The 26,077-nt window shown below is 40.9% G+C and overlaps 1 protein-coding gene and 1 long non-coding RNA gene across 2 annotated transcripts; both read right to left on the bottom strand.

Moving 5' to 3' along the window:
• Window positions 1-603: 603 nt before the first annotated feature.
• LOC118556523 lies at window positions 604-8,912 on the bottom strand. The gene is made up of 4 exons (XR_004932501.1): window positions 8,667-8,912; window positions 4,599-4,698; window positions 2,676-2,745; window positions 604-2,569 (listed from the first exon to the last, which is right to left on the bottom strand). It is a non-coding gene; the product is annotated as an uncharacterized LOC118556523 (long non-coding RNA).
• A 2,166-nt stretch (window positions 8,913-11,078) lies between these two features.
• On the bottom strand, window positions 11,079-24,690 carry LOC105925516. The gene is made up of 6 exons (XM_036146210.1): window positions 24,252-24,690; window positions 15,104-15,246; window positions 12,311-12,476; window positions 12,086-12,185; window positions 11,587-11,750; window positions 11,079-11,496 (listed from the first exon to the last, which is right to left on the bottom strand). Exons 1-6 carry the CDS (start codon window positions 24,319-24,321, stop codon window positions 11,291-11,293), a joined length of 849 nt encoding a protein of 282 aa, XP_036002103.1. The 5' UTR covers window positions 24,322-24,690; the 3' UTR covers window positions 11,079-11,290.
• Window positions 24,691-26,077: the final 1,387 nt, after the last annotated feature.

The following is a 26,077-nucleotide window of genomic DNA, read 5'->3' as shown; positions in this document are numbered from 1 at the left end:
ATGATGTCTGACAATATGATTACAGAAGCAATCTTTGATCTTCGGCTCAAGGTGGCCTGGTACAAAGTACTCTTATGGAGCACGCTGAGCTCAAACATGGTGTTTGTTATGGACGTTCTATGCCTCACACAGAAGTCCAACAACAAAACACTGCTCTGGTTGGCATCAGGGAGAGCATTCCTTCCCATCACACCTCTCCAGGTGACAACGTCACTGCCCACAGAGGTGCTGAAGTCTCCCAGAAGCAGTGGTACTCATGAAAATGTGCTCCTGAAAGGAATGTCAAGCTAAAACCAAGAGCATAGAATAGTAAAAGCTACAAAAAGAAAGCTTTAAACTGAAACAACCTGCTGCTGGTTTGTAAAAAAAATAATCTAGGTCTGCCTACGACAAATCTAGCATTTTCCCCCAAATCTGTTTACTTTCGCTTTCTGTTACATGTTAAACAGGACAAGCCAAGCAGACCAAGTGACACAATACATCCCGTAAACCAGAAAAGAGGATGGCCAATGCCTTTTAGGGAACAAAGACTGGTGAGACATTTTCAATTTGTGTAATAAAAAAAAAAAAAAAATGATGACAAAAAAGACAAAAGACAGCAGATAAATTGAACACATGTTCCGAGCGTATCCTCAGTTTAATATTTTCTCAGATATTTACAATATTTATCCCGGTGCTCCTTTCAGAACGTTTAAAACCTGAGTATGGCAGGTGGAAATGCGTTTTAAAATGACAGTAAAGGCGTCGAGTAAACCTTAAAAAACCTTATTTGCATCTGAAATATACCGGAAAATTGACGGGGCCGGAGTCAACGAACGGAGTTTGTGGAGGTTGCAGTGGCTTCAAAGAGGAAATAAAGTTGTGTTTTGAGCTTCTCTCGTATATATCTAGCATTTCATCAAAGAAAAGGAGCGCCGACCCAGAGACACTATCAGCTTCCTTCAGCCATTAAGCCTGGAGTGGAGGCCAAAAACAGCTGGGACACAGCAGCAAGTAAGAGCTTCTTGCACAAAGCTGAAGATCATTCTTCCATTCGACACCATCCAGGTTATCACAGGCCTGCTAATCTGGCATCCAGGCATATTTCACATGTGCTATGCAAAAGCTCCTGCTTGTAAAATACAACAACTAGCCCTGTCCTTCCCTCGTCTCCTGGGTCGGAGATTATGAGCAGAGAGCTCTCTTATTTATTCTCCATGCACTGCTCACCCCGTGACTGGACAGCCTGTTTCAAAGGCAGTTTCCACACAGTGTTCTTCCTCGTCTTGATCAGCATGAGTCTGCAACGCCGCGGGGGGCGACCGAAAGCTCCGCGGGGACATCTCGCTTCCAAAGATCTAAACCGTCCAGTTCAGATTTTAAAGTGGTAATGCATCATCCTTCAGGTGTCTTATTAAATAGTCTCTGGAAAAAGATTTCTGCCGAGTAGCAGCTCTTGAGTAGAGTGAAGGAGGGAAAACAAAAAACAGCTTCTTTACTATAGGCGCAAAGTTGGTTCTATTATGTTATGGCAGGGTTTTTTTTTTTTTTCAAACTGTAGTCAATCTGTAAACAGAAGGTTAAACTAGGTACAATCCACAGTCATGTGTGAAAACAGGGGATATTTTGGGCTGGTCTCAGTGGGAAACTAAAGCAAACAGTGTTTTATATATAGAAAAAATGTCAATAAGAAGTAGCAGCTGAAAAGCAGTTGAATGCATGGTAATAACCCCTGAGACACTCAGTGCAGTGAGCGAATACCTGGACACAACAGAACGTGGTCCGTCATGAACCCCTTCACCTCAGTTCGTCAACAAGCTGCAAAGGCCAGCCGGTTAGTGTGCAGCTCCGCTTGTGGCGCGCAGATGTAACAGCGGAGGAACGACTCCGGACGCCCTCCGCCTCCATCACGTGAAAGCATAACACCGATGCAGGCGGAGGCGCTCTCAGGGCCGGCTCAGAACTGCCGTGTTCACCAGCCTACAGACTGGCCTCCAGCCAGGACTGGCAAATAAAGCTTTTTTTTAAATATAATACAGGTTCAGAGAGGACGACAAAAACCAGGAGTCGCCCAAAGAGAGGCTTTAAAATGGCCTCTCAGAGGCCTGAAAAAATATTCTGAGGGGTCTTTATAAGAAGGATTCCTGTTTAGGAGTAGCGGTTGGTAAAGAAAAAAGTTGCTCAAAGCCAGGATGAACTTCCAAAGTTCCACAGTTTTTGCTTTTCAAGCTGTAATTTTGAGCTTTCAATCAAACTTGGCAGGTTTCCCATTTTAAGGGCAAAGTACATAGAGTTTAAGTGCTATAGTCACAGGAGGAAGCCATTTTCAATGACATGTGGTGGCGATATTTCTCAGCATGCATGGGCAAGGTCCCCCCCCCCCCCCCCCTCACAGCAACTCCAGAGGACGTCGGTGCGATGAAAGCTGCTCAAGTTTCTCTTTGTGTCAGGTTCACACAGCTTCAGTCCTGTTGCCTTGCAAAATGTGCGGTCTGCTACTTTGCTGATGATCATCCTTTTCGTGGTCAGCTGATGGAACAGCGGGAGGATCAATTATCTCCATTGGTACATACAATTTCGTCCTTGGCAACTAAAATTAGAATAAGAGTGTCAAAGCTTTTGTGAAAACAGAGAATCAGGGGAAAAAGCATAGACATTTTTACACTTTTTAGAAAGAAAAAAAACACCTTGTTTACCTTGTTGAAGTTGAACATTTCCTTTATTACAGAGTGGTCCAGCTTGGTGCTGCCAAAAATATGTTCATGCCTGAAATAGGAAGTAAACAAACACAACGATGCATCAGTAAAAAGGCTGCAAACGGTTGAATCTGTCTAATAATAAACATTCATGATGTGTATTAAGGGCAATGAAGCAAGAGGAACGATGTACCACTCTATATGGGAATGTGTACAAGTGAAATCCTTCTGGCAAGAAATTAATATCATTGGTCAAATATTAGCTAAGAAGTTAGCACTGGACACCAAGTTGGTCCTTCTGGGCACACATCCAACTGTCCCACCCTTACAAACAAAGAATCTAGATTAGTAGATATCTAACAAGCTAGACGTATCATTTCCCTTCATTGGAAAAATTTAGATGGACAAAAAAATTGGAAGACGGGGTTAAGGAGATGGCAACAAACATGACAATGAAAAAAATAACGTACAATATTAGGGGGGGGGGATCATGTTTTTGATGAAATATGGAGAACTTGTATTAATTTGTATTGTATTAATTGCATTAACAAGAGACGATGCTAATGCTGGGAACTTGCTTCAGCAGAAGCCGTAGAATGTCCATGTGGTGTGAGATACCGTCCTGAGGAAACCTCTTAAAAAATATGTGCTGTAATCAGTACTCCTTTATTTATTTATTTATTTATTTATTTATAATCTTATTTCTTAGTGTTATCATGTTTCCTTACACTTATTTGGAGAGGGGAGTAGGGGGGGTGGAGGGAGAAAAGTTCTGCTCTGTTGCATGCTTTTCAATCGCTGTAATTTCCAAACAAAAACCTACAAACACATGTCATTAAAAAAAGGGCTGCAAACAATATTTCCATCAATCATGTGCAGACATGACACGGCTTGTGGTAGCGCTATAATAATTCTGAGAGCTGCACGGGCCACACCCATCCGTGCTGTTTCAACACACGGGACGGACTGTCAGCCCTTAGCCTTAATGTAAACAGTTCTATGCGGAGATACTCACGCCTCTAACCTTTCTACGTTTTGTTGAGTTACAATCACAAACCTCAATGTACTTTTACCTTTTGCTGGAATACCAGGTGCAAATCTTTTGCTTCCTGTAGCTTTGCACATCTAGAGTCTGAGATCTTTGCCAAAAACAGCCCGACCCCAGTCAGATTAGACAGAGAGCATCTGTGGACGTCATTTGTTTTTAAGCCTTGCCACAGATTCTGGACCTTGGCTGGGCCATTCTAACACAACGTTACGCTAGACACGCTTGTAGCTCCGGCTGTGTGTAGGCGGAAGGCCGTGTCTTGTTGTGGTCACTAATTAGGTAGCTTCTACAGGCTATGGCTATTATTTGTAATGGATTCTGTTAATGGGTGTCAGAGCCCATTGGGCTGAATAGAAACGCAAACCAAACTTTTGGGTTTTTAAGGTACAACGCCATCAAGCACTTCCTTCCACTGTAGAACTACGCAATGCTCCAGGTTGGTTTACCACCAAACGTTTCCAAGTAAGTGGTTATGGTCTGAGCGCCTTTTCACCGTTAAACTCCTAGGAGCATCAGAACATCTCGTTTTATTTCATTTGCTGATTAAGAACGTAGAAGAGAACGACAGTCAAGCGTTTTATGTATCTCCTGCAGAGACGTATAAAACGCTGGACTTACCTTCAACTAAAACCTAGGCGCCCTGTGAGTTTCAAAAGTACATCTGCGGGACATTATGCAATTATTGCCTAACGGTTCTCCAGAAATTTGCAGCGATGAAAACTGTATCATGTTCGCGTTTCCTGCTTTCTTCTTCACTAATACATAAGCGATTCCTAATAATGCACCCGATGCTTCTCCCTTCAAATCTATTTTGTAATTGCCCCCCCATGACAGACATGACAGTAATTGGTGCAGATGGGTGCGGACACACGTACTTCTTGAAGCAGTAGAAGGATAGTGCGACACAGATGCACACAATGATCGGGATGACGATGGCCGCCACATTCGCCGTATCGAGGCAAGGCGTTGTGGTACCTGCAAGAATAAGAAAGCAGAGTCTTTTTAGTTTCTGAATGCAATTTTCTTTACCCTTATCCTCCAAAAGCTCTATCCCCTGATAAGGTTTCAGCTCGCGCAGCTCTCCTTTCTGCTCACAGGAACCAAGTAGACAAGGGACTTCAAGGGATTTACAACCAGATGTAGTTTGCTTCATAACTCAGACATTTACAGGAAATACCACTGAAGGACCAGAGGACTGAGCAAAAGGAACAAAACAAGCAAGTAGTGGCATGTCAGGGCCTGGATTAAAGGAACACCAATATGCTGCTAGTTCTCTTGAACAGAAAGCCTGACCTGCCAGCAGATCTTTAGGCAGTGATAACGTGAGTTTCTCACGCAACTGTAAGTGAGTTCTGTGTCACTTATAGTGGTTCATTGGTTTGTGGGTATTTGATTATGTAACAGTTCTTGTAAGGCCTTGCCACAATCAGTACCGGGTCCGGGCCATTGCAACACCCACCACCGCATTGTTTGGCAGTTGGTATGAGGTATCGGGGCAGGCATGCGGGTTTTTGTTTCCCAAATTTGTTTCGAATGGTGGCCAGACATTTAAATTTTGTTGTCACCTGAAACTTCCTGCTTATTCGCCGTTGATTGCGTCAACTTCTTTTGGGTTGGGAGAATTTTACCTGCCAACCCCTTTCAACTACTTATTGAGCCTAGATTTTTATTCGTGCAGTAATAAACTTGATCATTTCACATTGAAGCGAAGGCCTATAGAGTCAGAAATGAAGGACTTTTTGGATTGTGTCTGTACATTTTGAGGGACTCTCTATCTGTGGCAACTCTGCATTTGGGGCCAGGCTCTATCTGATGTTGATGTGGAGCTCTATGTTTGCAATAATCAGTGGGACTTGATTGTTCTTAGAGTAATACTGTAAAAAAGACAGATTCCCTGACCAATAAAATTCTGTTATAAACATTTGTGTCTATACATCTAAGTGTGCCAGAAAACGGCACCTAAATTGGGGTCGGCCCCAGTATCAAGGCATCTGAAATGGCAGTGGGTATGACCAACATGCTCTCGTGGGGCACAAATATTCTGGCCCCCAGCTTAAAGCGTCCAGTCAAAATATTCCAATTGCCAACGTTACATTTACTGCCGGTTAGTGTTCGACCATCTAGTGTTGGTTGTCCTTGCTGGCTCATTGAAGGATCAATGTGAATCTTTTTTGTTGAATGAATGAACATTATGAGTGAGCCTCTATTTGTTATGCATAAAATTGTAATTACATTTAGCTTATATAAAAATTCATTTCTAGTGTGTTGGTTTATGCCAATGTATCTGTCAGGTTGTATGCATCACAGAAAAATTAGCTGCTGCTATTAGGTGTTGAGTTTTTGTGCCCCACTTAACCTATCTTGCCAGAGACGGCACTGCTCTCTATGATGATCTTGAAAGCTTTCCAGTGGATGTATAATGATGGAGTCTAAATTATTTGGAAAATATTTTCCAGCCATACTGGAAAGATAACCTTCTCCTATAGGAGGGTCTTATATTCTCCTATAACACCCTCTAGAATTATCTTTTTTATTTAGAGAGTCAGTCTATTAGTCTTACTTGTTAATGGTAAATGCACTGGACTCATAACACACTTTCTATTCAATTGGGCCACTGAAAGCGCTTTTACGCTACAAAGTGCTTCCCATCTCAGTGGTAAACAAAGTACTCTTTTCATCTGCTACAGAATAAAGAAATGTTTGGTTCCCGTCTGATTACTTCTGCTTTAAGCTTTGGTACTGTCACGTTTTCAGATGATTGCTATCAGAACACGTGACCTCTGGAGTCACAATTTAATTCTGCTGGTTAAATAATAGAGAGTAATAACGATAACAAATTTACTTTAAAGTTTTAAAAAGGTACAGTTTCAAAAGCGATTAAAATTTGATGTCACAAGTCCAATTAATCAGATGCCAGAGAACGCACCAGAGCCCACAGTGGTTGTTTGGAGCAAAAAAGTAGCACCGTTCTGTCTTGTCAATGTCCATCCCAACACAAACATCTTTGCAACATGAAAAGGTGATTCTGCCACTAAAGGTTATCACATTGTGAGAAACTCATACTGGCCCATGCTTCCTTAGCTCTGATTCTGCTCATCTTAGCATACACTACCAAAAACTTTGAAAAGCTATGCTATGAGGTCTGGCACAGGTCAGCTTGGTTGAAAGACATGCCAAATTGCATTTTATCTTTTTCTTTCAGTTCATATGTGCAACACAGCTCAAACATCGAACACGTCAGGCAACCCTAATGCAGCACTGACATCAGAACATGACATGCACACCTCTGTGTGACACTAAGACTCGTGAGAAACCACAGGATGCTTTATCTCGGCTAAAGCTAGAAATATTGAGCTGACTAATGACAGTCAAGCAGTGGTAACACAGCTGTCCAGTCAGAAATGAGACGCTGAATACACAGGACCTGATCTTCTAAAGCAGGGGGGTCCAAACGTTTTAGGTCGTTGGCCGATATTGTCAAATCAGAAGCACTCGAGGGCCAAAAAGTTAATCAAAATAATAAAAAGTTTTTTTTTTTAACCTGTGTGTACTGTACCTAACATTCAAATCAATATGTAAAGATATTAACTTTATTAATTGAACTTAATTTTAACTGTAATAATTTAGCCCAAATTAAAAATAAAAAGTTTCTATCTGCACCAGCCAACAGTGCTGGTCAGCATCATCATTCTTGAAATGCAGTTCACATCCTATACTGTTCATTACTGTTACCTTATTTGAATTACTGTGTAGAGGTTTGGGGAAACACACATCAACACTCACTACAGCCACTAGTCATAATGCGAAAAAGAGCAATAAGAATCATTCACAACGCCGGATTTCGGGATCATACAAACTCATTATTTCTAAAACCTAAATTACTAAAATATTATGATTTAATTGAATACCAAACTGTAGTATTCATGTTCAAAGTAAGACATAGCCTATTGCCTGGGAATATACATAAGATGTTCTCTGAAAGGGAGAGAGGGTACGATTTAAGGGGAAGGGGAAATTTTAAGACTAATAGATGTAGAACTACAAGGAATAGATTATGTTTATCAATTTGCGGAGTTAAATTGTGGAAAAAACTAAATGAGAACCTAAAGCAATGCCCAAACGTGTTCCTTTTCAAAAAAATGTACAAAGAAATTATTTTCAGAAGGTATAGATAAGTATGGTAGAAAGTTTTGTTTGTGTTTTTGTCTTGTTATTTGTATATATGTATGAGGGCATATGTGTATATATAATTATGTATATGTGTAGGTAGGTGTATATATATATATATATATATATATATATATATATATATATATATATATATATATATATATATATATATATATATATATATAGCAACATAATTATAAATATTGTAAATTGAAGAAATAAAAGAATTAAAGGGGTAGGAGTACATAAGTTTTACTTCTTCCTACTCCTTTTCGCACATGTAATAGAGGTATATTAACTCAGGAAAGAAGGGTACCTTGTTTATTGTTTTCTCGCCAATGTTTTTAAACATTGTTTTATTGTTTCGTATTTTTGTTTGTTTGTTTTTTTATTTGTATATACTTTCTCCTGAATGTTCGAAATAAAGATATCAATTCAATTCAGTTGGGGGGCCGCACAAATCAGTACAGGGGCCACAAATGGCCCCCGGGCCGCACTTTGGACACGCCTGTTCTAAAGGTTTGCACGTAATTAGACATGTGCAAAATAATTGGCGTGCACAAAACTGATCTTCATATCAGGTGCAAAGCAATTTGCGTGTGGAGCTTTTTTTTTTTTCTGGAAACGCAATTTGCCATTCCTTATTTGAAATCTTAGTATTTCACCCCAACGTTGCTTCTTTCAAAGGACATTTCAAGAAAATAACGTAAATTAACTCCATTTGACATGAGCAATGTTAAGACAGAAAAGTGTACGTAAAATTAGATATTTACCATGAGTTATAACGTCACTGGTTTTACTGGATACTTCTGTGCAGTGCCGATCTGTAGTCGTGTTGAACTGAAACTCGTACCGACAGCATTTATTGTAGGGAATGGGCACAGGAATCTTCTCATAGGTCTTGATGTCAAAACACTTATGAAACTGAAAAAGAGAAGGGTTGTTATTTGATCACGTATATCGGCATTCTTTCAAATTTCCTGCTTTTCAGTTGTGGTTTTCTTTCCTTTTTGCTTTTTGTTGTGTCAATAAAGTGAACGAGCTGTGTGTGTGTGTGTGTGTGTGTGTGTGTGTGTGTGTGTGTGTGTGTGTGTGTTCATGTTACACAAACAGGAACTGCGTTTTTCAAAAACAATAAAATGAATTACACATCCTAAGTCAAAAACAGAAATAAAACAAAGTAGTTCTGTCCTTAGTGAGAAGCTGCTACGACTTTATCAGTTTGGTGTCTCAGTACTTCAGTTGTTCACAAACACTATTTTTCTTAAGTAGTTTAGAAGACCTAAAAAAGGCTGGCTTGCATGAGGTGTGCCGCCTCAACATATCTTTGCAGAATGGAGCATCGCTTTGTTGTGTTTATTTCCTTTTAATTTTCTATGTAACCTTTTAGATTTCTGGTCCCTTGAGAAAGTGTTTTGTAGTCCTCAAACCTTTATATTTGTTGTCACAATGCCAACACAAATTCTAATATTTTTGCTATGTTTTGTTTGTGTGAAAGATCAACCCAAAGAACAGCTTAATTCTTAATTGTGAGGTGGAAAAGGCATGATTTTCAACTCTTACGAGTAATTGGTGTGGCTTCCATTTGAACGTGACCCCATTTAGTCAGTATAACCATTCTCTACTGCAACGTGTCCCAACCAGCTTTGCACATCCAGGTGATGAAACGTATGCCTATTCTTCTTTGCACAGTTGCCACAAACTACTACATGGTCTTATTTGCTCTCTTTCTTTCTCTCCGTCATCACTTGCTTTGCTCTCTCCTCTCGGTCTCTGTGACGCTCAACCCTCTCGCGATCCAAGGCCACTCCCTCCGGCTCAAACTCTTTTAAGAGAACATATTGCTCAGAGGGTTGATAATAAGACAAATATTTGTCACCGTCAGCAAAAAAAGATCAAATCTGTAAAAAGAATTTGGATTTACCTGGCAGCTGTGACAATAATCCACCGAAGTAATGAGGTGAACAACCTGCGGTCCAAATGTTAACGACTTTCATTCCACGGAGAAGTGGAAGTGTATTAACTTGTGTGACATGTCTTTTGTTTTACAGGGGCCTATGCCAGTAGCTCACCCGGAGTGAATAAAACGTTTTTCTGATTAGATTATTGTGCGCTGTGCATTGTGCATTGTGCAGGAGGTAGGATACTGGGCATGTGCGGAATGAGTAAACAAGCAGAGTGTCATGATTTGGGTTTTTGTTTATTTTTGCCTTTGGACTTTTGTGGACTTTTCTCATTTAGCCTATCACCTCTCAGTCACCAGCCACTACCCAATCAGCTCTGTCCATCTGCAACCACCACCCTGCTCTAGATCGTCTCCACCTGCTGCCACTAGTTACTCAGCTCACCTGTTCACAGGTCTACTCATCCCTGCCAGAACGTCTCGCTCTCCCCTTCGATCGCCCAGTGAGATGTGCCCTTGTTCTACCAGCTTATGTGTTCTCAGCCAGCTGGACTCTTCTACTAAGGTCGCCTGTGTCGCATGTTGCAGTTCCGCCTTTTCCCCCCCGTGCGTTCCAGCCGCTTGCTCCGCTAGTTCGGGTGTTTCCTGGCATTCACCGCCTGTTCTGGTCTCCTGCTCATCTCTGCCTGCCTGCTCATTCAGCCAAGACTCATCTGCCAGGACGGATACTGCTCGCCTGTCTCGTCCTCCATCATTCATCCTTTGAATAAACCTTTTAAACGTAGCTCTGTGTCCGGCCGAATATCGGGTTCACCTGCAGTAGTTCATAACACAGACGCAATGGAGCCGAGCGAGTCAGCAATGTCCAGCGGAGGTGAAGAAAGAAAAGGGGGGGAAAAGGTGCAAAGAAATATTTGATGCCAAGAGAGATGAGACACTCGGAACTCAAACATGAACGTTGGTGTTCACTGAAGCTAGATAGATTGAAATAGTGCAATATAAACAGAGAGGGGGAGGACAGCTTTCTTCCCCAGCTGGTAGAATCCAGAAGATTGTACCACATCAGATCAAATTTAGGTCTCATTAATAATGCACTTTCTGGGAAGTAGCATTTTCTGCATTTATTTTGCCTTCACCCAAATGAAAATGTATCGTCTTTACATTTTTTTTATTTTAATAAAATATGTATCTGATGATTTGATGGAGGGAGGGGGGCAGAGCCCCAGTGATTTCAGCTCCATGTCAACACATACTGTAGTTCTTTGCTATGTGTGGACGCTGATTCATTGTCACATATCAGCAGACCCATGGAGAATTGCCCAGATGAACTCCTCCTCACTTCCATATCCTCTAAACCAGGGAACCACTGATTTGTTGAACTTCTAAATGGACATCTGAAGATTATTTCATCTTCTAAACATTTTTTCTAATGAATATCAGGCAGAACCTCTCCTGTCATAACTCTGGCCCCTAAAGGAACCACGACCCACATGTTTAGGACCACGGTTGTATCATGACTTCCCCCCCTGAAAAGGATATAAACATTTCAGCGTTCACAAGAGAACTTACTTTGTCTTTTCCACATTCTTTGTACCAGACACATGTGCGCCAAGTACATTTCTGTCCAACATTTGGACTTGTCCATGTCAGATCGAGAAAAGACCCAGACTCCTCCACACTCATTTGAGGCACAGATATTGCTGGAAGAAAACATACAAAACAAATGAAGACATTATTTGCCAGCCACAAAGCAGAATGAATAAACAAGTAAGGAACCAAAAACTACCAACCATATTGAGCTATGAAGGTGTTCATCCTTTTCTTGGTCTCCACAAGCACAAAGATCTCTCGATCCTTGTCAGTATGCAGCTCGCACCCACGCTTCCCGTTCATGGGGTAAGGATTTTCACACACTTTTAAACTTTGTATGTCCTCCTTGGTTTTTCCGCTGACCCTGAAATGACAACAGGAGACGCTGACAGCTTGTAGAAAACCCCGCCTGCTTCACCTACAGACGCAGACGCAATTTGCCCAGCAGCCACTAGATGGCGACCTAGGCTGTGACCCAAAACTAAGCGGAGCGCATCGCTCTCTCCAAACAGCTCTTCACATGCGTGACAGGGGTTTATGTGAACACAACTGTGCTCTCTGTGTCAACAATGTGTGTTGACACGAGCGATGCTATTCTCTGTGGGCATTTATAGACTGCTGGGTTTTGTTGCTTTTACCAGTCTGCGAGGTCGTAGAGACACAGCGTTGTAGAGAATGAACAGACAAACCCATTCCCACCTGTAGGACACCTTCAGCTTCTCTGAGGGGTTAACTGGAAGCCAGGAACAGTTGAACCCATTGGGCAGGAACAAACATGTGAAGTCCTTCACCAACTCATCTGCACAGGACCAACAATAGGGCAGGGAGTTAGTTCAAGATTTTTTACCTCTGATCTTTAAGCCCAACGGTGGAAACACAGGCTGAGTTATCGATGTTATCTGACTGTGTCCTCCTCATCCTTACCATGTCTCTTGTTTGTACTGATCTTTGCTTTTGCAGGCTCACTGTCGCTCCAACCTTTGCAGTCTGTTTTGGCTTTGCAGTGAATGTCGAGCACCCCGCCGCTGGGGGCCAAATCTTTGGTGAGATAATAGTCCTCGAAATAATGTCTATCTTTCACATCAGCGACCTGAAAGACGACAACAGAGGACATTAGGACACGTTCTGAAGTGTGTGTGTGTGGTCTAGATGCTCCTACTGGATTTGGTAATGCACAAGTTGTGGCAAAAAGGAGAGCCCCCTATGGTGCTGTTTTCATTTATTATTCACCTGAGTTTACTTTTTAATTAGCCTTCAAGTCTTCCTGGTAACTGTGGGGAACAGTCAAGAAACGGTACAATGACTTATTCTAAAGTAAGTAGATCCCTTCAAGTCTCGACAAAAGCACAAGCCAGGCCGTCTATAGATGATCAAAGACACTTCTGATATAGTTTGTCAACCATGAAAATATTGCATTAATGGTTTTAGTTCAAGCATTACTTTTACTAAGTGCTTCATCTGACAAGAGCCACCCGTCTGTGGCCTATTCATTGCCAATCTTTGTCTTTATTCTGCCTCTAAAATCCATTTATCTGTGGACATGTCTGGTTAGTTAGTTAGTTAGTTAGTTAGTTAGTTAGTTAGTTAGTTAGTTAGTTAGTTAGTTAGTTAGTTAGTTAGTTAGTTAGTTAGTTAGTTAGCTAGCTAGCTAGCTAGCTAACATGAAAAGGATGAAATTCAGCAGGACCTGTGGTTAAAGCGTAACCCCCTTTAACCACAAGTAGACATTTAAGATCAGCTTACGTGGCTTTTCACCTTTCCCCATTTCACCACCGCTTACCATTATTTCACAAGGTTTTCCTTTCTATTCTGTTCAGTTTTGCCTGAGGGATGATAACCTTTATTCTCTCTGTGGATCATTGCTGCTGTCAGGGATAAATACTTGTTCTCATGACTCACCATTCCCAGGCTTTTGATTGTTGTTCGTTTCAGGGTCTTGGGGATTGTGCATCTTTCGGTTGTTCACCATTTAGTGTTGTTTATTCAGTATATAGACTCTGTTGCTTCCTTTTTGTTTCTTGTCAGTATTTATTATTCCGTTCATTATGGTTTTAGTTTGTCTATTCTTGTTTCTGTTCGATCCTTATTTCCCTGCCTGCCAGTGTTCTGTCTTCAGTTCAGTCAGCGGTGAGTTTATTTTGGCATAGAGTCTGTTCATTCATCATGTTTTCGTATCCTTGTCTGGTTCTGTTTCCCTCCCAGTCTTGTCATATCAATTCTCTCCCTCAGCTCATCGCCGTCAGGTCTCTCACCTGTTGCTGGTTACCTACCATTCCTTCCCCTCCGTTTCCTGTCCCTCTTTCTCGGATCCTCTGTTATGCTAGCCCTGTATCTGGTCTGCTTTTTGTTTAACATCCTGCTTCTTGTCTTGCTGCCTGGAAAGTTTGCTATTTTGGTTCTAATAAAGTATTGTTCACTTCATCATGTGGCTCCCTAGCTCTTGTCTGCATTTCAGTCCTGCTACAACCTGCAACAAACTTGACACTTGCGTCATCCGCCCCCATGTGCGCAAGGTTTTGGTTGTCTTTTGTTGTTTTTTTTTTTTACTTTGTATTTTTGTGAAATCTTACAGTGTTGTCATCATTAACGTACAGTAAGACACGTACCAGCAGTGCTGTGCGTGACCTGATCATGAATGGCGCCCAGGTCATTGATGTGACCGGTCCTGTTTTTTGTGTTTTTTTACGTGGGGAACGTGAACATGACTTCTATTTAACGCTATACACAAGAATATCAACTGAAGGCTCAGGTTTCAACCCTAATGACTATCAGGTTACGCTGAGGGTTTTTCTTTTGGGTTTGTTTGCTTATGGGTGGGAGAGGGAGCGGAGGAGCTGAAGCCTCAAACTCCGTCCCTCCAACAATCCAGCGGGCAAGTAGCTTCAAAGACCAACGGAGATGGGTCGTACTTTACGTGACTGAAGACTAATGTCAGCTAATGTGCTTCAACAGAATCCAGATTTTATTACAGAAGAACCTCGCGGTGGGTTAAAACTCCCTCTTGATCAAAACCACTGAATTTATGTTGATTTGTATCACTGTAGAGTTATCAAAAAATGAGTGGCTGCTTTCATTATTTGGCAGCCATTTAGTATTAATAGCTGAAAGGGCAAAACAACCAAACAAACAAGGATTGCTTTTGAGTATAACATACATTGTCTGTAGAAGGTATAAAAAAAAGTGAATGAGAGGGGTTGGTTTGGGAAAGCAGCCGTTCTAAAACACAGCTTGTGTTGGCAAAGCAACTAGAGAGAAAACGCATGCTAATAGGATAATCACTACACCAACTTGGAAATGACATCAGGATCTATAGGTTTTCACTTTAAACATATGATGAATGAATAAGAACTCGTTTAGGTTGGAGTTGTGAGCTTAGCTCACAGAAGTTAGGTAAAGATTTTCCAACTGGCCAGACTGAACTGTTTTAAACTACTTCTTGTTAAAGGTGAACTGGCTCAGCGCTGGAAATGCACGTCTAGAAATGTACGGTGCTGTTCATGTGTATTGGCACCCTTGGTAAAGATGGGTAAAATGCCTTTAAAGTCAGGGTTTACTGCAGTAGTATAACGTCACTCCCAACAAATGTCATGTTTAGTTGGAGAGCATCTCAAGTGGCGGATTTGTCCACAATGGAACATGATGTTTTTTTTTAGGATCTTACGGACATTTTTAAAGCCTCACACACACATTTAGCAGTCTTTATGTTTACATCCTTACATGCTTGTCCATTTGCCATATCTCATATTTGACGGAACAGTTCTGCGGCAGCTCCTCGGGCTTCAGCCAAGACCAGGTCACGTTCACTACAAATCCATCGATCCACTTATAAGAAAGGTTTGTGGGTGCAGGAAGGTGGCGATCTGTCGGAGAGAACAAAATGACAGCAGGGGCGAGTTAATCAGACAGTGCCTTGAGATGACATGTATCATGAGTTGGCGCTATATAAATAAAATTTTATTGAATTGAAAGCAGGCAGCAGTTAGATAGAGCACCAGTGGTTCTGACTCATATCGCCTTAGAGCTGCACATTATCGGTCCAGAATCCTTTATGAGGCCATTAATGAATGTAATAATCAATGAAAAATATCAAAGTAGGCATAATTGTGTTGGGTTTAGCCTGGTCAATGTGTTAAGATAAACTCTTGTCTTTGGTCTCTAGATAATAAAAAGAAGAAGCAAATGAAAATTAAGACAAACAGGAGAAACATAGAAACACGCAGCTACACTTGCACCTAAAATTATTCAGCCCCTCCTCCAGATTTACCTTACTGACAAAAGTCTAATTCTCGAGATAAACACGAACGGCTTAAATAGTCAACATCTCTAGTAGCTGGACTGTGTTGCCTGTTTTTTATTGAGTCACCGACTTTGCAGCAATCCCTCATGCCAAGGAACAACTCCCTTTAACCAGAGGTTCTGCAGCAGAACCCAGTGTTTAAAAATAAAATCCAGAAGCTCTGAACCAGGAGTACTTTCGGTGTTACGGGGAACAGTAAAGAGCCGTAGCTCTACTAGTGGCTCCATCACTGTCACATCAACAGGACTGGACCAAGACTCCTCAGGAATGCTGCCAGTAGCTGGTGTCTGGCTGTGAATCGCATTCACAAGAGGTCCAGAGAGCAAGAGGCTGCTCTGAGAAATAAAAAGGTAGCACTTTTTATTACATTTAGAGAAACCATCTGCAACATGAGTCATGTTGAGTTATTCTAATTGCTCTTATTTATTATTTTGAGACGCTGGCAGAACCCGAGTCAGTTGCAGATCACCCCCCCCCCCCCCCCCCCCCCCCGGTGGCCGTGCACGGTGCCACAGCATCCGGCAGGGGAACTCCTTCAGCCAGCAGCCAGCAGCCAGCTCACACTGATGACGACCTTGGCGGGCAGCGATAGGGAGCGGGGTTTGGGCACGGATCCATCAGCGTCTACACTTCCTCCTCAGGCTCAGGTTGTTTGGGGTTTGCACAGAGCAACAGCTCAGTCCATTTCAAAAGCTCTGATTTGATTTGCACTTAACAGGCAAGATTATCAGCTCCTCTGACTCCTCAACAACACTTTGAGCAGACCATCCCCAGACAGACCCCCCCCCCCCCCCACACACACACACACACACACATATCCCCCCTCTCTGCACACTGACTATGACTAAACTCACAATGAAGGCACACAGTTGTTCTCTGTTATCTTAATGGCTACACACATTTATTCCTTCCTACTTCCTCATTTTGAACTTACAATTTTCAATAAAACCGTATCAGTGATGTTTATTAATGAATTTATGCTTCAAAAAACGATTTTATTAAATTATTGATACATTTATTTTCTTGGTGACGTTATGGAGAAGTGCAATGGGGTTGTGTAGCAAGGCAAACGTCTCTCCAGGGGAGACAAATAAAGACCCTCTGATTTCATTTATTGATTTGTTTATTTTGCTAATAAACTTGAAGTGGTAATTAAACAAAAAATCCAATTGATGGTGATTTAAATTTTTGTGTTTACGTGCCAACATTTTGGGAACAACTTATTTGGCTTGAAAAGAGCTAGAAACAGTGGCTCAGGGGGCTTACATTTCTTCTGACTTGGCCAGGACCGGTTAATAATATCGCGGGATACGACGATTTGACAAAAACTACAGTTTCAAAGCCGACCTGTCCTACCAGTTCTACCTACGATTTCAAGTCATTTTATTGAGACGTGAGAGAATGTGTCGGAGTGTTGGTCCACTACAGCAGAACACAGAACAAGGTACAAATAAGGAATAAAAAAAGCTATGATCTAGATCAAAATCTAAACTAAAATAAGATGATTGCATTGTTTTATCTGCAGACAAATACATTTATTTTTTTTAAATAAACGCAGTTAAATGATTCTATATAATTTATGTTGAAACAATATTTACCAGTTTAGTTGCTGCAAAACTTTTACTGCTCAAGGCAAGGCAAATTTATTTGTACAGCACAATTCAGTACAGAGACAAAGCGCTTTACATGATTAAAATATAGGAACATAAAACAAAATAAAAGCAAGTTGGAATAAAATGTAGAAACAAAATAAAACATGGAAAAATAGAAACTAAAAGCAAATATTAAAAGCAGCTGGACTACAAACTTAAACTAATGATGTTTCAGTAGAACAGTTTAACTAGAACAGTCAAAGGCAATCCTAAAAAAAATTTTTTTTAATCTTGATTTAAAGGAACTCAGGCTTTCAGCACTTTTAAAGTTTTCTGGGAGTTTGTTCCAGATAAGTGGAACATAGGTAATAATTCTGCTTCTCTGTGTTTGGTTCTGGTTCTAGGTATGCAGAGCAGGCTGGAGCCAGAAGACCTTAGTGGTCTGGAAGGTTGATACACTGATAATAAGTCTGTGATGTATTTAGGTGCTAAGCCATTCAGGGATTTATAGACTAACAGAAGTATTTTAAAGTCTGTTCTCTGAGATACAGGGAGCCAGTGTAAGGACTTTAGAACTGGGGTTATGTTCTTTACGTTCTTAGTCTTAGTGAGGACACGGGCAGCAGCGTTCTGGATCAGCTGCAGCTGTCTTACTGCACTTTTTTGCATTAATCAATTCAACTAAAAATAAACGCATGGATTAGTTTTTCCAAGTCCTTCTGAGACATCAGTCCTTTAATCCTGGAAATGTTCTTCAGGTGATAAAAGGCCGAACTTGTAATTGTCTTTAGATGCTTTTGGAGGTTCATATCTGAGCTAGAGGAAGCATGTAGATATTAAATAGGAGGGGACCCAGGATGGAACCTTGGGGAACCCCACATGTGATTTTTGTCATCTTTGATGTAAAGTTACCTGCTGGTACAAAAAAGTCCCTGTCCTTTAAGTAGGATTTAAACCAGTGGAGAGCTGTACCAGAGAGACCGACCCAGTTCTCCAGGCGTTCTAACAGAATGGAGTGATCGACAGTATCAAATGCTGCACTAAGGTCCAATAGTACCAGCACGGTGGTTCTTCCACAGTCTGTATTTATATGGATGTCATTAAACACCTTGATAAGGGCGGTCTCTGTACTGTGGTGAGCACGGAAACCTGACTGGAAAACGTCAAAGCGGCTGGTCGTAGTTAAGAAGGTGTTTAATTGTTGAAATACAGCTTTTTCAATAATCTTATTGATAAAAGGGAGGTTTGAGATGGGCCTGTAGTTCTGGAGTAGAAGTTTGTCTACATTGTTCTTTTTCAGCAGTGGTTTGATAATTGCTGTTTTTAGGGACTGGGGAAAAACACCTGGCAGACGCTATGACAGGCAAAACTTTCTTAAAGTAAGGTGTGGGTAGACCATTAAGGCAGCAGGAGGAGGAACATAGCTGCAAAATGATCTCCTCTAAGCTTTTGTAGATTATTTGGCTGAATTGGGACAAGTTTCTTTCTCTTAACTAAAAGCCTTAAGCAATATTCTGTGAAACTGTGATAACTTTTATGACAATAAACTCTTGTAACCAGCTAATAGGGAATGTAATTTCCGCACATGTGCCATAGATTTCACAGCTAAGGAAGACCGTGTTCCGTTTGAGCTCGGTAGTTAGCGTTCTCAGCGGGACTCAGCAGGACTGTTCTACTTTGCAAATGGATAGACATTTGCTTTCCACACCTATAAGAAACGAGACAACTGAAGGAACTCATCAGCAGAGCTGGGTACCGATTCACATTTCTACGATCGATTCAATGCCGATTCTCATGATTTAGAATAGATTTTTTCTGGTATTAAAAAACGTTTTTTTGCTAATACCTGAATTACATGACTGTGTAGTTATGCAACATATTGATACTAGTATTATATTAACACTGAACAGCAAATCTATAAAGTAATGGTCGTTAATGGTGGCTGTAAGGACCAAAATGTCTCAAACAGATCCAGGGCAGAAAACAGAGGACGCCAGAGATGTCCACGGCTGTTATTTGGACACTAAACTGGTGAATTATTAAAAATATTTAATTATTCACCAGTCCTGAGAAAAACATTCAAATTCACCTCCCTCCGGAGTGGCGTGTGAGCTGGAAATGCCGGCTCAAACATTAGGTTCACAGTGGAAAATGCCTTTTTTATTTAATATTTGGTTCTATGAATCGATCTTTAGGAATTAATTTAGGAATGAGAATCGACCCAGAATTGGAGCGTGGATTTTTCTCAATTTTTACTTATTATTAAGCTGCATCTCTTTTGGTTTCTACACATCCAGTTCACAAACGTCACATCAATTAATCCCACAAAGAAACACTAGCCTGGTCAGAAAGCCGATGGTACTGGGCTGCTAACTAACCAAAATTGTCTCGATAATTATAGTAACAACAAAAACATGCATTGTTGGTGTATTTTAGAGCCACAACACGATGTTTGACTCACTTTGACATAGTACTTATTAGCTGTAGACCAGGGCAAGAAGGAACGCGGTGAAAAAGCAGAGCGTTGAGGTTGGGCTTAATCAGCCGCTGCCAGGTAGCGCCGCTGGTTCTGCTTGTGGTGGAATGCATTGAGCTGCATTGAGGATGACTCTGCATCATGTTCCCTAACTCACTTGGCAACAAAATTATGAAAACGTGGAAAGAGCTCCTGGTTTGTTTTCATGCATAGAGTCCTCGTTAAGTTTAGCTGTGATTTGGCCGGCCTGACAAGATTCCAGCTGACTATCTGTGAAGGTAAAATGCTCCAGTCGACCAATTAACATACCCGTGCTGATGCATATAGCCACGCCTGTACTTGTAGACCTGAAAAATAAGTAAAACTATCCAAAGCACTAAAATAAGTTTACAGATTTAAAGTAAGAGGATGGACAGTAATGTTTAAACATAGAAATAAATCAATGAAAGACGGTGCGGGTCTCTGGACAGTCAGTCTTTGACGTCAGCCGTACGACAAAGGACAATAAAGGAACAGTGCAGCAGCACCTAACCTGAGATGGTGACATTTGATAGTTAACATTTGCTCTCTGCGGACCTGCTAACCCAGTTTGTTAACTTGTCAGATAAGCTGGGTGACACGTTTTGTTGTTTTTTTAAAGAGGCCATATCAAGCTTTCAGTTCTTTCTTTTCACAATGAAATCAATCATCTGTGGTCTATAGAAAGTGGAACTGCGGTGCCTTGGTCTGAACTCCTCATTAACTTACCCCCACGTTCCCCCTTTTCCCCCCTGTTCTGAGCTTGGTCACTCGTTTTGGTACTGTCTCTTTAAATCTAAATGAAGTGCTTCACACTCCGTCCCCCCTCCAGGTGGCAGAGCATTCCACTCCACCCTGTTAGACCATTTTTGTAGGATGCTGTAATGAACAACCGAAGACAGATCCACTTGCAGCTTCAGCCTCCTTCAGCTGGACTACAAATTCGCTCAGAGAACTAAAAATGGCGGATTCGGAAGACTGATTAGCTGGAAGTCCATGACCTTGTTCAGCAGCTCCGCAGCAAATAATGTGACGTAATTGTTTAAAAAATGTAATAGAAAAAAATGAATGGCTTGAAAAAATATGATCCAAACAGAATGTAAATACATCTTCGCAAGCTCCTTGACAAACTGAATTCAGATTTTCTGCACTCCTAGAGACTCTAAGTACACAACAAAATATATTTAAGAGCGAAAAAAGTGGATTTTGCTCGACAGGTCCCCTTTAAAATGCCCCTTATTCTAAAAGAGTTGGAATGTTTGAGGCACAAAGCAGAGAATAAATCCAAGTATCGGGTCATATGTCCACTTGAACTTGAACTGGCGCACCAAAAATATTTTCATTAAAGGCCAAATTAAAAGTTTATTTGAGAGAGCAAGAGGCTGGCAGACTACATTTCCCACTACAACAGGGTATTAGATCTGTGTTATAGACTGTTTTATATTCCAGCCTCTGTTTAATGTTGTCCAAGATAACAGCAAACAGAGAGCATAAGGAAGTTAAATTACTCCACAATGGTGTTTATTTGTATAAGTAATTTAAAAGCATATTGGGAAAAAAAGCTGTTGTAAACTATGGAAATTAATGGAGATAATTCTTTATTATTTACAGATCTTAAACAGTGAGTGTTGATGAGGAAGGAGACTTAGAGGTGAGGATCCAGGAGTCAACAAAAACATACATAAAATAATAATAATAATAATAATAATAATAATAATAATAATAATAATAATAATAAAGCCTATTTAGCCCAATTTACTGCAATTTTTTACTTTAAAAACAAAATGTTTGGAAGATACATTTGCATTGTTTCGTTATCAAAAGAAAAAAAAATTCACTGAAACCTTCTGAAACATTAAACCGGTAGCAGTCAAAACGGTTGAAGTAAAAAGTAAAGATAGGAAGATCTGACTTGAGAAATGCCTCGCCGGAGCAGTTTGAGGCGTGTTTACAGTCTCAGCGGCTGCAGGCTGAACACATTATATACTGCAGTTGTTGCGCCACTTTATTAGCAGTCATGCTAGCTGATAAAAAAGCTCCTTGTTAAGTGCTGTCAAACAGCTTGATTAACCTCTCTTAAACAAAATGTACAAGACAGATCATGCCCTGAGACTTCTGTCGGTAAGAATAAACCCAGCTTGTTTGAACGTACAGCTAAAATGATTTGGAGGCTCCACTGTAAATGAGCTATATGCAACATTAGGTTATCTCTATTTCTGTGATGTCACACCTAAACAGCTGTTGGCTCAGAAAGATAAGGTCCGGGGAATAAAACAACTTAGAATGTTTGAAAGGTCAACTTTAGTCCCAGCCTGAATAAAGAGCTGCTTCACTACTTTCACTGATTCAGCTCAAAATCTACCAGCAGGTCAAACCTGGACTGATATATCTCACACTAAGTACAGGTTTTAAAGCTCACACGGGGATTTGTGACATGTTTATTACGTTATGAAAGGATATATAGATATCTTAAAGTGGGTTTTTTTCTGCTTTTATGCTAAGTTACGTGATGGTGATGGTTAAAAACAAAAGCCTGTTATTGAATTGGCTGTTAAATAAATGTTTCCTAAATCAGAAAGTGTGTGTCTTGGCTATGCTCCTGTTCTGGTAATTGGATAAGGAAATATTCATGTAAAATAAAAGTAAAGATAGAAAAGTGGTTACTTCATTTTATCTTCCTCGCCTTGAAGTAAACTTTACCCCATGACAGCACCGCTGATAAACAGCAGCGTGAGGGCTTTTGCCATCAGGCTCACAATGTGATAAAAAACCTGACCTTTATATATATATATATATATATATATATATATATATATATATATATATATATATATATATATATATATATATATATATATATATAGCTTGGTTACTTGGATTTTCTTTTCAGTAACCAGCGACAAAAATAAAATGTTTTTTTCTAAAACAGCCAAAAATAAAACGAAAAATTGCGTCCCTAAATCTGATCATCGGGACCTATAGGGGGCGCTGTCTGTTCTGTGTGCCTCAACAGGTTTGGCCAAAACAATCAACAACATCAATTGATTTATTGGTTTTTATTGCCCATATTATTATGTTTGTGTTTGCCAAGCCGAGGGTTTAAATATCAGACAACGTGTAGATTGCCAACAGTCCGATTTCGACCACAAAAAAAAGAAAGAAAAAACGTTTGTTTTTCAATGTATTCATTTATGATTTACTTCATTATTTTGTGTTCACAAATTGTAACTCAAACAATATGAGAAAAGAAGCTGCAGAAGAAAGGGTTGGATGGTAAGAGATGACTGGCGGTGGCCACCCTTGAAAGGGAAAAGCAGAAAGCAAAAAATGAAGAAACCTTTTGACTTTTATCGCTGGTTTCTGCTGCGAAAACTAACCAATAAAATAAATAAACACAAAGACTGTCCAGGCTGGAGCCTTTAGTATTTGAAACTAGACCAGGGGCCAACAACCTGTGGCTCTTTGGACCTTCCACAGTGGCTCCTAATAAATTTGGCTCATAACGAAAAAGGACCGAGAAATGTTTTGTAACAAATACAGATTTGAGGTGTTTTTATTATTATTATTATTATTATTCTTTCACGGAATAATTGAATTTAAACCCCGACAGTATTACATTAAAAGTATTTTTTTTATGATTAGCTTCTTTTTACACAAATATCAATTGTATCTATCCTATTTATTATTATTTTTATTTCCCCTTGATTTTAAAACCTGAAAATACACATGACATGCTAGTTATTTGGGAAATTAAAACAGATTTGCTGTAGAATAGACACGTCATTAAGATGTTATTCTACATTGGCGGCTCTAAACCTGATTTAATTAGTTGGACTGACTGGTAAAAAAAAAAAAAAAGACGTCTTTTTATATTGTAAAGGTTAAGAACTCTAGAACCAGATGGTACCAAAGCAAGTCAGGGTTCCGATTGGTACTGGGATGCCGAACGTCCACCGGACAGGAATCAGATGGACAGGTGAAGGCCGGGGGGCCACAGCACAAGTCAGGAGCCTCTTTGTTTTTTATTTGTTTTTTATATACATTTTCAGTTCAGTCCGACTAGAAACCGACGCTCCAAATTCTACCGGGATGGAGGGCTTTACATCCTCATTTTGGTCGAGTTTCAATAACCGCGAGAGGTTTCATTCAGCCCCTAAAACGGGATGGCAACCTTTTCACTACAGCTATTCATTTAGGCAGAAATGACATTCGGCGGAATTATGCACCGGTTTGAATAAGAATATCATAGCCAACATATAAATATTTATAGGGTAACTTAGAGAACGAAGGAAATCTCGAGATTAATTATTAATTAAATATTTCTAAGGACGAAAAGCAGATGGCTAATAAAACAACCAACAGGTGGAATTCTAGCTAACTTAAGCTCGAAACTTTAGAAATCCCAATTTAACCGAACAAGCCGAGAGAAGGGAGGAAAAGCGGTTAGTTTAAAAAAAAAAAAATTACGATAAAAGGTTTTACCTGCTTTTCCGTCGGGGGCCATCATGATGACGAAGGCGAGGAGGGTGACAAACTGCCCCGTCGCGCTCATGTTGTCCGCGAGCGTCTCTGTCCTCCGCGCGACAAATTCCCCGCGAGCGCTTTTATAATCCAAGGGGGAGAAGAAGACTGGAGCAGAAAAACTACAAATCACTGCCGGCGACAGACACCCGCACGCAGCAGGTTGCCCGCGGGGTCTCCTTCCTCGAAAAAAAAAAAAAGCAGAAGTAAAGTAAAACCAAAAAAGAACAGAAAAAAACGACCCCAGGCGGTCTCGGTGGGTCAGAGGTGTTTGCAGAGGACGGCGGCAGCGGCAGCGACGGCCGTAGCCGTAGTAGCAGGAGGAGGAGATCAGTGACAGTCAGTCCTACATAGTCTGTGTCAACGGAAGGTTATTGCCATAAAACACTGCTTGGCTCTGTAGGAGGAGAAAACACACACACACACGCGAGGAGGAGGAGTGGCGCGAGCGTGTAATTTCTAAGTGAGATATCTCAAGCACAAGTGTCCATCCATTCCTCCAGGAAGTCGTCAGCCGCTTAATGAGTCTGTGAATCATTAAGCTAAAATCTGTATGGTATTGGATGTGTGCTAAAACAAATTACACGATGTGTGGGAGAGCAAAGGAAGACCGGGGAGGAGGAGGGGGGGGGGAAAAATAATCACAATCCAACTCAAAGACATCTCTACCAAGCAGGACCAATGTTGCACCCCACTCCGTGACCCTCAGATAGTTAGGATGTGTTTTAGGGGACTTTCCCTTCACTTTACCGTACAAAGATGTCAGTCAATTTGTGTTTTGACCCATTCTTCTTTTGTACTCGTGGTTCTGGGCATCCTCTGATGACTGACACTGCTACCCCAAGACGTGATGACCGAAGAAATCACGCTCTCCACCACAGAGTTACGGAAGAGCCGCAGCATCCTCAGGCAGCTTTCCCAAGAAATAACCGACTGTGTCCCTTCTTCCAGACAACTTCAGTGTTGCCTCTCTGGACCAGTCGGAGGTATTTATTAGTGTTGCACCGATAGCAATACCAGTATGGGACGTGGCCACGATCCAGCACTAAAATGGTGGTATCGGTATCGGTGAGTACCAACAAATAGGGCACCGATACCATTTTGATGTTTGTATGTCACTTGAACGCAGCCTTCTCTTCCCCGACTAGTATTATACATGTTATATAAGTTCATGAAAGTTGCACTATTTTGGCATTTGAGAGCCAAAACTCAGGGTTTAAAAGAGATTATTCAATTATTAATGTAATTTTACCGTCTTACTGTTGCACTACTATTACACATGTTATAATTTCATGAAAGTTGCACTATTTTGTCATTTGAGAGACAAAAGTTTATTCTACTATTGTCACCCATTCCAGGTAGGCAATAAAAAGTTCTACTACCCTAAGTAGTATGCAGTTCTTCATATGTAGACACACACATCAATTTCAAACAGATGGTATTGGTATCGGCCAATACTGCACAGCCAGGTATCGGGTATCGTATCGGGGCCAAAAAATGGCATCGGCTCAACACTAGTATTTATACTCCTCCACTACCTCCACGTCTTCTCACAGGATGGTGATAAGTCTACGACCGTCTCTCTTGTTTTATTCACATTCAGGGTGAGATGATTGTTTCCCCACCATCCCACAGAGTAGTCTACCAGTTCCTTGTGCTCAGCTTCCTTGTTCCTCTTTGAGGCACCAGACCACAGCGAAGTCTTCCCAGTATTTTTGTGGACGACTCTCTCAGACGGGAAGCCTGACGCGTCCAGGCAGACCCCTGTGGGGACCCCGTGCCGCTGA

This window comes from Fundulus heteroclitus, chromosome 14 (genome assembly GCF_011125445.2).
Source record: "Fundulus heteroclitus isolate FHET01 chromosome 14, MU-UCD_Fhet_4.1, whole genome shotgun sequence".
Classification (NCBI taxonomy): Eukaryota; Metazoa; Chordata; class Actinopteri; order Cyprinodontiformes; family Fundulidae; genus Fundulus; species Fundulus heteroclitus.
This window is presented reverse-complemented; position numbering and strand designations above follow the sequence as displayed.

Bases quoted from the DNA above. Each gene is read 5' to 3' on its own strand.
- LOC105925516 (XM_036146210.1), bottom strand. From the start codon at position 24,321: ATGAGCGCGACGGGGCAGTTTGTCACCCTCCTCGCCTTCGTCATCATG. The intron at 12,477-15,103 runs GTAAGGATGTAA...GTCGTCTTTCAG, and splicing joins TATGGCAAATGGACAAGCAT to GTCGCTGATGTGAAAGATAG. The intron at 12,186-12,310 runs GTAAGGATGAGG...GGTCCTGTGCAG, and splicing joins CAGTACAAACAAGAGACATG to ATGAGTTGGTGAAGGACTTC.